Source organism: Ochotona curzoniae, unplaced genomic scaffold, assembly GCF_017591425.1.
Source record: "Ochotona curzoniae isolate NIBS_2020 unplaced genomic scaffold, NIBS_Ocur_1.0 contig_65, whole genome shotgun sequence".
In the NCBI taxonomy this organism is placed as follows: Eukaryota; Metazoa; Chordata; class Mammalia; order Lagomorpha; family Ochotonidae; genus Ochotona; species Ochotona curzoniae.
The window spans coordinates 693,410-705,440 of record NW_024466508.1 but is presented as its reverse complement, the minus strand read 5'-3'; the positions used below and the strand labels follow the sequence as shown (position 1 = coordinate 705,440).

General features: G+C 60.2%; 1 protein-coding gene across 1 annotated transcript in view; it reads right to left on the bottom strand.

Annotated features, from left to right (window-relative positions):
- Positions 1–12,031, bottom strand: part of ZC3H3 (zinc finger CCCH-type containing 3) — a 47,811-nt gene that overhangs the window by 18,456 nt on the left and 17,324 nt on the right. The window contains exon 4 of the mRNA XM_040991692.1: positions 11,794–11,947. Coding sequence (XP_040847626.1) covers positions 11,794–11,947 — 154 coding nt within the window. The remainder of the gene's footprint in view (positions 1–11,793; positions 11,948–12,031) is intronic.

Below are 12,031 nucleotides of genomic sequence, written 5' to 3'. Positions count from 1 at the left end.
TCCAGCTCCCTGCCTGTGGCCTGGGAAAGCAGTGGAGGACGGCCCAAAGCTTTGGGACCCTGCACCCGCGTGGGAGACCCGGATGAAGTTCCTGGATCCTGGCTTCGGATCGGCATAGCATCGGCTGTTGCGCTCACTTGGGGAGTGAATCATCAGACGGAAGATCTTCCTTTCTGTCTCTCCTCCTCTCTGTAGATCTGACTTTCCAATAAATAAATAAATCTTTAAAAATAATAATAATAATAAAAGAATAAAACAAATCTTTAAAAACAAATAAGTCATTCAAAGCCCGTCCTACTGCAATGAGGACCCAGGGTGGCACTGCAGGCCTCGCGCAGTGCAGTGCTGGGATCAGCAGCAGCTGCAGGCCATGGCCATGGATGGTGAGCTCAGCTCAGGCAAAGGTTGCCGCCCCCCGTGCCAATCTCTGGTATGAGCTGGCTCTAGCCTCAGCCGTGGCAGGCCTTGGGGGAACACGCCAGACAAAGGCGCACACCTCTCAGACACAAAACAGTAAAAAAACAAACTACGGTGACACAGCTGTGGTCCCCTGCTAGCCAAACAGCAGGCTTCAACAGGCGGAGGCAGCGTGAGCAGGGGATGTGTGAAGCACACACACAGTGCTCACACAGCCCAGGACTCAGTCCTCCACACACAGCACTGCTTACCCAGCGCAGGGTAAAAAGTAAGCCCTAAATTGAGACAAGACAGCTGGAAATGTGATATGTGCAAGTTCGTTAGGATGAGCCCTGAAGCCCTCCAGCAAGGAGCACAGCACACATGGAGGTCACACAGTCCCTGCGCAGCTCGGCTACGGGCATATCAGCATATGTCCCTACATCCAACGTACACAGTGTGTGCACACAGAGTTGGCCCCTCTGTAGCTTTCCGTGTGCAGACCCAACAGAGGCAGCTACGCAGGGGACGGGGCCTTGAGCCGGGACTCACTGGGACACACCACTAGGCTCTGGAAAGTACTGAAGCAAACCAGTGTAGTTATTAAGACAGACCAATAGGTGCCACTGCTGGGGCACAGCCCGCAGTACCAGCAGCCCATACGGGCACCTCTTCATGTCCTGGCTGCTCCATTATCAATCCAGCTTCCTGCCATGGCCTGGGAAGGCAGTGGAGAGCCTAAAGGCTTGGAACACTGTACCATGTGGGAGACCCGAATGAAACTCCCAGCTCAGCCCTGCCCAGCCCTGCTCAGCCCTGCTCAGCCCTGCTCAGTCCTGCCAAGCCCTGCCCAGCCCTGCTCAGCCCTGCCAAGTCCTGCCAAGCCCTGCTCAGCCCTGCCAAGCCCTGCTTAGCCCTGCCCAGCCCTGCTCAGCCCTGCCAAGTCCTGCCAAGCCCTGCTCAGCCCTGCCAAGCCCTGCTTAGCCCTGCCCAGTCCTGCTCAGCCCTACCCAGCCCTGCTCAGCCCTGCCAAGCCCTGCCCAGCCCAGCTCAGTCCTGCCAAGCCTTGCTCAGTCCTGCCAAGCCCTGCTCAGCCCTGCTCAGCCCTACTCAGCCCAGCTCAGTCCTGCCCAGTCCCGCTCAGCCTGGCTCAGTCTTGGCCTTGAGGCCATTTCTGAAGTGAACCAACAGATGAAGTGATCTCTCACACTGTCTTTCTAATAAATAATGAATTAAAAAAGATAAACTGAGCCCAAGAAAGAGATGGGCAGGAGATGTAAGCAGTGCCAACTTGGCCAGGAGAGGGAGCCACTCTCAAACAGGCCAGGCAGCACTTTCCCTCACATACCTGTCCATGAAGTGGCAATGGCAGATCACGTTCCTCGGGGTGCCGCCTGGGCCCATGATCCAGTGGGGGCCCAGCACCTCCTGCACTCCCAGCCACCTAACCAGCAAGCCTTGCACCACCTCCTCCAGGAAGTCCTCTGGGCTGACCCTCGCTCCTCCACCCTGCACTGACAGCTAGCATCTGCTGGTGCCAGCTGGGTGCTCTGCATGTGGGAGCTGGGGCCACGAGGACCAGTTCCCCCAAGAGGAGGGATGCACCCTCCTGCTGCAGGTCCAACGGGGCCCCACCCACCCACTGCACCTGCTGAGGTGGGGCTGCCCTCCTGGCTCCAAACCCCAGGGGATGACTGGGGGGGGGCGCTTGCTGCAGGACCCCCACTGAGGTGACAGAGCAGGACAGTAATTTACACTCCTGCCTATGCTTTATGGCTTTCTTAATTCGGCTCCTGCTACTATTAATGTAGTTAATGCTGAGATTATATCTATTTTCTGGCGTCAGGCAGTGATCTATTCAAGCCATTTTTCCGGTGGAAGCTCCCACGCTGTTAAATCACGCGCCTTGCCAATTAAGTGCTGACTTGGGAAGTGGACGCAGCCGTAACAGACGTCCAACCGCAAATTAACCCAGGGCTCCTGGCCCTGGGGAACACGCAGCCGCCGCAGGAGAATCGGGGAAGCAGCAGGCCCTGCGCGTCCCCGCCGTGCTGGGGCCCCTGTGCCTGTCTGTGACAACCAGCAGAACAGCAACCCTCTGCAGCCTGGCCAAGTGCTTCCCACAGACCCCATGATGCTCAGGGCGCCGTGGGGGTCCCGATAATGCCCTGAGCTCAGTGCAAGGAGCCCTCGCCTTGTCCCATCCAACACTGTCACACATGGGCAACGTGGCCACCGGCGCCATCGTGGGCATCAGCCCCAGCCCACAGTGGGAGCTGAGCTAAGGCAGAGCAAGTCCAGCCGTGGCCCTAGGTGACCTCCCACCTGTGCCTCTGTAGCACAAGCTTCACCCTTCCGCACATCCACTTCCCCATCTCCCCTAAAACAGGGTACAACTGGGGGGCTCCAGGGGACAAGGGCCCCTCTGCTTCCGGCCAGGATGCCCAGGCCCACCACGTGGACCTGGGTGGTATGCACAGGTCCTGCAGGCATCCCCTCCCACCACCCAGTCCTCGGGTCCTTCCCCACAGCACTGCCCTGGCCACACCTGGCCTGGGGCTCTGTGGAACACTCCCCACCCACTGGGCCAAGACCCACATGTGGCTCCAGAGGGGACAGGCTGCTCCTGCACCTGAGAGCCATGTGCTGGTCTCTGTGGGAACCATGGGCTGCTTCCTGCTAACCAGCCCCATGGGAGGGGGGCAGGATGGGCTATTCTTAAGGTGGCATTCAAATGGATATCCCCAAGCCCCTGGCTGGCCGCTGGTCACCGCAAAGCCACACCTCCTGCCAGGTGAATGAGGCTGGGGCAGCTGCAGAAATGGAAAGTGAGCAGGGAGACACATGAGCTTGCTGAGTCACAGGCCAGAGCCCCAACTGCCCTGGGGCCGAGCTCACAGCATGTGGCCACCAGACGGCCCAACTTGACATAAGCTGGGAACCTCACTGCTCTCAGACTCCCTGCTGGCACACGAGGCCAGCCGTTGGCCCCCAGCACCCCATGGCGCCCAGCACCCCAAGGCCCCCAGCACCCATCGGCCCCCAGCACCCCATGGCGTCCAGCACCCCATGGCACCCAGCACCCGTCGGCCCCCAGCACCCCAAGGGGTCCAGCACCACATGGCCCCCAGCACCCCTCGGCACCCAGCACTCCATGGCGCCCCGCACCTGTCGGCCCCCAGCACCCCACGGCCCCCAGCACCTGTCGGCCCCCAGTACCTGTCGGCCCCCAGCACTCCATGGCGCCCCGCACCTGTCGGCCCCCAGCACCCCACGGCCCCCAGCACCCGTCGGCCCCCAGTACCTGTCGGCCCCCAGTACCCCATGGCGCCCAGCACCTGTCGGCCCCCAGCACCCATCGGCACCCAGCACCCCATGGCGCCCCCCACCCCATGGCGCCCAGCACCCATCGGCCCCCAGTGCCCCATGGCGCCCAGTACCCCATGGCGCCCCGCACCCATGGGCTCCCCGTACCCCATGGTGCCCAGCACCCCATGGCACCCAGTACCCCATGGCGCCCAGCACCCCTTGGCACCCAGCACCCCATGGCACCCAGTACCCCATGGCACCCAGCACCCATGGGCCCCCCGTACCCCATGGCGCCCAGCACCCGTCAGCCCCCAGCACCCCATGGCGCCCAGCACCCGTCAGCCCCCAGCACCCCTCGGCACCCAGCACCCCATGGCGCCCTGCACCCCATGGCACCCAGCACCCATCGGCCCCCAGTACCCCATGGCACCCAGCACCCCTCGGCACCCAGCACCCCATGGCACCCCCCACCCCATGGCGCCCAGCACCCATTGGCCCCCAGTACCCCATGGTGCCCAGCACCCATGGGCCCCCCGTACCCCATGGCGTCCAGCACCCATGGGCCCCCAGTACCCCATGGCGCCCAGCACCCGTCAGCCGCCAGCACCCCATGGCGCCCAGCACCCATCAGCGCCCAGCACCCCTCGGCCCCCAGCATCCCCTACCACTAGGTCATGGAGAAGTCACCATGGTAGGGGTCACTAGGAGGACAGCCCGCTGGCCTGCTCTGCCTCTCCAGACTCCTGGAGACAGGGGTGGCCGGGGCTCCTCCAAGGCTCCTGGCCCTCCATACCAATGGCCACGTGCCGCCCCTCTGCCCAGGCCCCAGGTCCCATGTGTGATGGAAGTGAGCCCCTCACAGCTTGGCTGGCTGCCCGAGGGGTCAGTGCCCACATGCTGCCCATCAGCACAGCAAGGGAGGGAGGTCTCCAGCAGAAGCCGGACTCTGGGGACCCAGAGACCCCTGTTCAGGCCTGGGCTCCAGACCCGAGAGGCCCCCAGCGCACAGCCAAGGAGCGGATCCCAGCCTGGCTGCTGGCCCTGGGCTGGGGAGCCTGCAGCTCACATGGGGGACTGTGAACGGCTTCCAAATGAAGAGCTGCCTCGGCAGTGTCAGCCTGGAGCGGCTCTGCGGGCACTTCCACACAGAAGCCTCACGGTCCATCTATTAGAATGATGAAAGCACCGGGATCTGAAAACTGCACTCCTTCCTTAATGAGCAGCCGAAGGGATCGGTAAGCATAATTTCAGAGGCCAGTCATATTTTATATAATCGCCGAGTGGTTTAAATTGAAAACCCCCAACTGAATCAATATTTACTGCATTGAAACGAAATGAATAGTAATAAGTCACTAAGCTCCCTGTCCTGTTTTATAAAATAAAAAATTATAAAAATGAGCACCAGCATAGGGGGCCATCACATTAACTTTTACAGCACTTGGGGAGCCGTAAGCGCCTGTTCTCATAAAATAAACCCCTACAGAACCTGCCAGAAGAGGCCTGCTCAGCACCACACAGGTCACCCAGGATGGGCCAAGACCCTGCGAGCAGGCTGCCCATGCCAAGCCCACCTGCTCAGACCCCTGCACAGCTTCCATCAGCAAACTGCCCACCAACCTCTTGGCTTGTTTTTTCCAACCCAGGGTGCCTGAGAAAGCCGAGGGAGCCCACAGAGGGGGCAGGGAGGCCCTGGACATGTGGCTCCAGCAGACGCCCCATCGCACCAACACGGGACCTGTCCCATTGTCAGCTGCAGCCATGGCCTGTACAAGGCTTACAGAAGCCACGGCTAGCTCAAATGAGAACTAAGAAGCAAGCACCCACATCCGTGTGTCTGTGTGTAATCTGTGTTTGTGTGTGTGTGTTTACACCTGGGTATCTATATGAACACCTGTCTGTGTGCTTGTGTGAACCTGTGTGTGTACACCTGTGTGGGACAGGCCTGTGCTCACGTGGGCTGTCCATCTGTGTAGCTCTGAGCACACTGGAGGCATGCGTGGTGTGTGTGCTCTTGGCCTTGCTCTCTGCAGAGGCTGAGGTGAAGGTCCACCAGCAGCCAAAAGCTCCTGCATTGCCACCACATTCCTGGGCCAGAAGCAAGGCCCCCATCCGCCAGGGAAAGCCGGCACAGAGAACCCCATGGTGAAGCCTCTCTTCCAGCGTGGGACTAAATGACAAGTCGCCAACTCAATCACGGGGAGTCTGAGGGGAGCCTGGGACGCTCAGGCCCTCGCATCTCAGCTTGCTCTGTGTTCCTGCCTCTCCTCGCCAGCCCGACCTCCCGCTCATGTGCTGGGAAGGGAGCCCAGGGTGGCCGCCCCATGGGCTGCCACATGAAGCTCCAGGCTCCTGCCTCTGGCTGGCCCTGTTCCCCTGCTGCGGCATCTGGGCAGTGAGCCAGCGCACAGGCTATCTCTTACCCACAAATAACCAGCACAAACACATTGACTTATGTGCTTGAGAGGCCGTGTTACTAAGAGAAAAGGAGAGACGCCCTGAGAAGCCTGGCTTCCGCTCCCCAGAACTGCACCTGGGCAGAGCAGGCAGAACTAACTCCAGAGGGGCCTCCCACCCAGCCAGGCCACCCTCTGCGGCCCTCCCAGGAGCATTTCAGGGCACTGATGGGAAGGGCAGCAGCTGGGACCCAAGCCAGCCCTCAGAAGGGGCGCAGGTGCCGCAGGCTGCATCAGGACGCAGCTGTAAAGGATCTTTTACCAACACTCTTGAACAATTAACCCATTTCATTGACGAACTGCACGAGGGTCAGGTCACACAACTTGAACAGGCTCCATCTATGGCCCAGCGCGACAGATCAAAGGCTAACTCTTCACCCGGCACGCACTGGGAACCCACGTGGGCACCAGTTCAAGTCCCAGGTGCTCCACTTTCCATCCAGCTCCCTGCTTGTGGCCTGGGAAAGCAGTCGAGGACAGCCCAAAGGCTTGGGACCCTGCACCCACATGGGAGACCCAGAAGAGGCTCCTGGCTTCGGATCGGCATAGCATGGGCTGTTGCGCTCACTTGGGGAGTGAATCATCGGACAGAAGATCTTCCTCTGTCTCTTCTTCTCTCTGTATATTAGCCTTTCCAATAAAAATAAATTAATCTATAGATATGGCTTTAAATATATATGTACATATATATATAAAATCACAGAGGCTCAAGTTAACACACATCTTTCTCACATCCCAGCCCAGCCAAGACAGCACACCAAGGCCACCCCAACACGCCAAGCTGGTGATGGGGTTACCCAATGGGAGAGCCCAGGCAGCCTCCGTGTGCAGGACTCAGGGACAGGAGGCCAGGGGTCAGACTGGATGCCATGCCTGCACGACTGGCGCACCAGGACATGCAGGGTGCTGCTCAGCCGGCGCTCCCCCGAGGACCCTGCTCTGGCCAGGAGACTCACTTGTGCCGCCCATCAACAGGGACCAAGACGCTGGGCAGACGCAGTCACACACGTGGGATGGGGCAGCAGAATGGACAGCGTGTGTGTGCATGTACTAGAACACGCAGGCAGGCCCGGCGCGGTGGCGCAGTGGTTTAAGGTCCTCGCCTTGCATGCCTGGGATCCCATATGGGTGCTGGTTCTAATCCTGGCGGCTCCGCTTCCCATCCAGCTCCCTGCCTGTGGCCCGGGAAAGCAGTCGAGGACAGCCCAAAGCTTTGGGACCCTGTATCCGCCTGGGAGACCCGGAAGAGGCTCCTGGCTTCGGATCGGCATAGTATCGGCCGTTGCGCTCACTTGGGGAGTGAATTATCAGACGGAAGATCTTCCTCTCTGTCTCTCCTCTCTGTATATCCTCCTTTCCAATAAAAAAATAATAAAAATAAATCTTAATGAACATATGACTGAGTATGAAGAACTATATGTTAATAATGATATAAAGGAGCTGGGAGGAGGGAATTGGGGAGGGGATGGGGAATATGGAACAGTATCGTAAAATGATAGCAATAACAATAAAATGTGAAAAAAATAAAAATAAAAATAAATAAATAAATAAATCTTTAAAAAAAAAAAAAAAGAACACGCAGGCACGAGGCTGGGAGCCGGGCGCTGCCACAGGCTGATCGGGCCCTGGCTGAGCCGGTAGTCCCTGGGGCCCCAGAGCCAGCACCGCCCTGCAGGCCCCTCTCCACCCCAAACATGAAGACATCGTGAGAGAAAGGGGCCAGGACACACCCTGGGCATCCAGGCTACCACATCCACTGCCAGCGAGGTAAGGCCAAGGATCTCGGAGGCCACTTCAACCAGCCACGCACAGCGCAATTCAAGTAGACGGATCTCACATTTTTGGTACCAAAATGAACTAACCTTTAATTTCATTTTCCATGAACTTATAAAAATTCCCTTGTATATACGCTTTCCATAGATTGTTTTGGCAACTTCTGTATGCGCAAAGTGACCCAAACACCAACATGCAAGAGGAAACGGGTGTACAACAGGGCCCGGGCACCCCCCGGCCTGGGGCCCCGGCAGGCCTGACGCTGCCCACACCCAACCTGCACCAGGGGCTGTCCCCGAGAGGGGCCAACCCTGTGGGGGCCACACCCGTGGCCTTGCCAGTGTCCTGGGGGGAAGAACAGCTGCTGGGCAGGCTCAGCAGGGCTCAGGGCAGCTAGCACACGGCTCAGGGAATCATGTTCACCACCCAGCCCCACCACCAACAGGTGCCACACCCTGGCACCCGGAGCCAGCCCCGGGCATGAGGCCCCAGTGTGGAACTTGCCTACTGTCACTCCTTTGCCACTCCTTTGCCCCTCCTCTGCCAGAAGCCCCCACGCCGGACCAGCAGGTCCCACAGGCCCCTGGGCAATGTGCCCTCCCAGCAGACACTCTCCTGAGTGCAGCTTCCACAGAGCTGCCCCTTTCAAACGCACAGCCCACGTGTCACCAGAGGCCAGGACCTCCCACTGCAGACCACTCCCTCGGGATCACCCCTGTACCCTAATGTGGAAGTGACTGCCTCCTGGGCTGCTGGCCGGCCTGCCTTCAGGGCACGCATGCTGGGGTGGAGCCTGTGAACGGGGGCTCCCTCGAGGCCCAGCCGTGGCCCCTATACAGCACCAGGGCCTGTCACGTGGAGCCCCTGTGGTGACCCCCTAAGCCGCAACGCCACAGCACTTGGCAGAAGGCACAGCCAGGCCAGGGTAGCCTCCCAGACCACTCAGACTCAGCACACAGCCCCCAGACCAGAGGTGGCCCTGGCCTGCACACCCGGCCAGGGCAGTCATAAGGCTGCCTGGTGGCCCTTGCCCATGCACGTATGGGCAGCTGAGAGAGTGGCCATAGGAGGGAAGTGAGCCAAGTTGCCCTGAAAGTCAGCACAGTCAGCTCCTGGGCAGCAGTGAGGCAGGGGACAGCCGGTGACAGAGGTCAGAGGTCACACTGCTACCAGTCACAGGGCCCCTTGCTGCACGTATGCTCCCAGGGAGAGGAGCTTCCAGAACCTCTGAGAAAAGGCATGGCCTTTACCACCCCCCCACACACACACACATCCATACACCTGCACACAGCCACACCCACCTGCACACACCTACCCACACACACACACACCTACACACACCCCCACACACCCACCCCACACACCACACCACCACCACACCTACCCACACACACCTACACACCCCCCACACACACAACCATACACCCGCACACAGCCACACCCATCCGTGCACACACCCGCACACACACAGACATCCATACACCTGCACACACACACACCCCCACACACACCCGCACACACACCCGCACACACACCCGCACACACACCTCCCCCAACACACACCTCCCCCAACACCCCCCCACACATCCATACACCCGCGCGCACACACACACCCCACACATCCATACACCCGCACACAGCCACACCCACCTGCACACACCTACCCACACATACACACACCTACACACACCCACACACACATCCATACACCCACACACAGCCACACACACCTCCCCCCACCACACCCCCCCCACACACATCCATACACCCGCGCGCACACACACACCCCACACATCCATACACCCACACACAGCCACACCCACCCACCCCCACACACACACAGCCACACACCTCCCCCCCACCACACACCCCACACACACATCCATACACCCGCACACAGCCACACACACAGCCACACACACACACACACCTCCCCCCACACACACATCCATACACCTGCACACAGCCACACACACACCTCCCCCCCCCAGACACACACACAGCGCGCCTCATCCGCCACAGCAGCAGGCCCGTGGCTGCACAGGCCGGGGTACAGTGCTGCGGCAGAAAGCGGATGAGGCGAGGCGTACAGGCGGCCTGCTCCCCGCTCAGTCCTCTCCGGGCAGGACCGTCCATCCGGAGCTGCTGAGACCTTCACTCACGGCTACCACGCGTAAGCAGGCCAAGAAGCCAAGGCCCTGGCAAGGAAGTCTCGCCCAGTCCCCCCCACTTCCCTGAGTGACCCAGGCTCCAACCACAGCAGGCGCCTGCCAAGGAGCTGCCCGTGCCCATGTGTCTGCCCACTGGGCCTACTCGGCTCTCAGCATTGCTGTGGCCTGCCCGTCTTCCATCCCGGAGCCGCCAGAAGGCTCCTGCGGCAGGGGCTCAGGCTGCCTGCCCGATGGGAGCCCCCCTCGTGACCACAGCACAGCCTAGCCCAGCCTGCCTCCCTGCCTTCAGGGCTGACCCACGATAAGGTGAGCCTGTCAGCTGTATGGGCAGCCGGACCATCACATGAGTGGCCCATGGCGGGCCGGCAGCCAACAACAGGGTCCTGGGCACCTGCCCCTGTGGAACCCCCACGGCCGCCCTGGGCAGGAGAGGCAGGGCTGACCCGGCCTGAGCGGCCCAGGCCTGCCGTGCCCCTAGGAGGGGAGGGTGTGGGCTGCCCAGACGCAGGCGGCAGAGGAGAGGCGAGAATCAATAAATCTGGACCTCGTTCATGACGATCGGGCTCTTATTAAGTAAATTAATTTCAGTTAATTTAGCTCGATCATGACGCGCGATCACTGTGATTTACGGAGGGGAAATTGCATTAGGAAAGGCCAAGCTCACCAGATAGAAGAACGGAAGAAAATTAGATCCACTTAGCAATGTGAATTAATATGGAAATAGCAGGTGTAAATTGAACCTTATCGGGAGAGCAAAAATTATCTTCATAAATTTGTAGAAATAGCCCCCAAGACACTTATAAATCTATTTAAAACAAAAATATTACCAAAAATGCAGTAAAATTCATTTAAAATATACTTGTAACTTTTGCCTCCACAAAGTAAGCAGGCTGCACTGAACAGCCGGGGCAGGAGAGACGGCAGCAGGCCTCACCGGACCAGCCTGGGAGGGCCCCACTGAGGCAGGGCAGGCTCTGAGCATACCATCCTGGACGGCCCCTGGGACCAAGCGCAGGCCCGCACACAAACCTGTGGGCACCAAGAGTGCCAGCTGCACAGCCCCAGGCAGGGTGTGTACACGGCCTGAGCAGACAGCAGGTCGGCCCTGACCGCATCCCCAAGCCAGGCCTGCCAAGGGCCAGAGATGGTGCAGCCTCTACAGAGCTCCTACATGGCTCCCTGGGACACAGCTGCTGCTGACCAGCCTCCACCCTGTCTGGGCCCGGCCCCAGCGTACCCCACCCTCCACCAGGGGCCCGATCCAGGCACACCCCACCCTCCGTCGGGGGCCCGATCCCAGCGCACCCCACCCTCCATCGGGGGCCCGATCCAGGCACACCCCACCCTCCATCGGGGGCCCAATCCAGGCACACCCCACCCTCCATCGGGGGCCCGATCCAGGCAAACCCCCACCCTTCATCGGGGGCCCGGTCCCAGCACACTGTCTGCCCTGTGGGGGCCCGATCCCAGCACACTGACTGCCCTGTGGGGCAGCTATGTCGCTGGCAGTTCTTTGGGCAGCCTACTGCACAGGTGGCTGCAGTGCCCAGTGCCTGGCCCACCAGCTACCACAACTGGCAGGACCCACAGGATGGCACTGGTGCCTGTGTGTATACTCTAGCCCCAAGCCAAGCACCCACAGTGACCTGGGCCTGCAGCACCTGGTCCACACAGGCAATGAAGGCTCCTACCTGGACTGCGAGAGCCGCCGGGCCCGCCAGGAAGGCAGGGACAAGGGGAAGGGCGGGACGCTGAGGGGTGCGGGGGGTGTCTTTTTGACAATGCAGTAGCGGGTCTTGATCACCTTGCCGGAGGGAGGAGTCCGCAGCGGATGTATACTGCAAGCTGTGGAGAAAGTGGGCATGGACACAGGTGAGTGGAGGGGACAGGGAAGGCACCAAACTGGCAATGCCCCCGGCTTCATCCCTC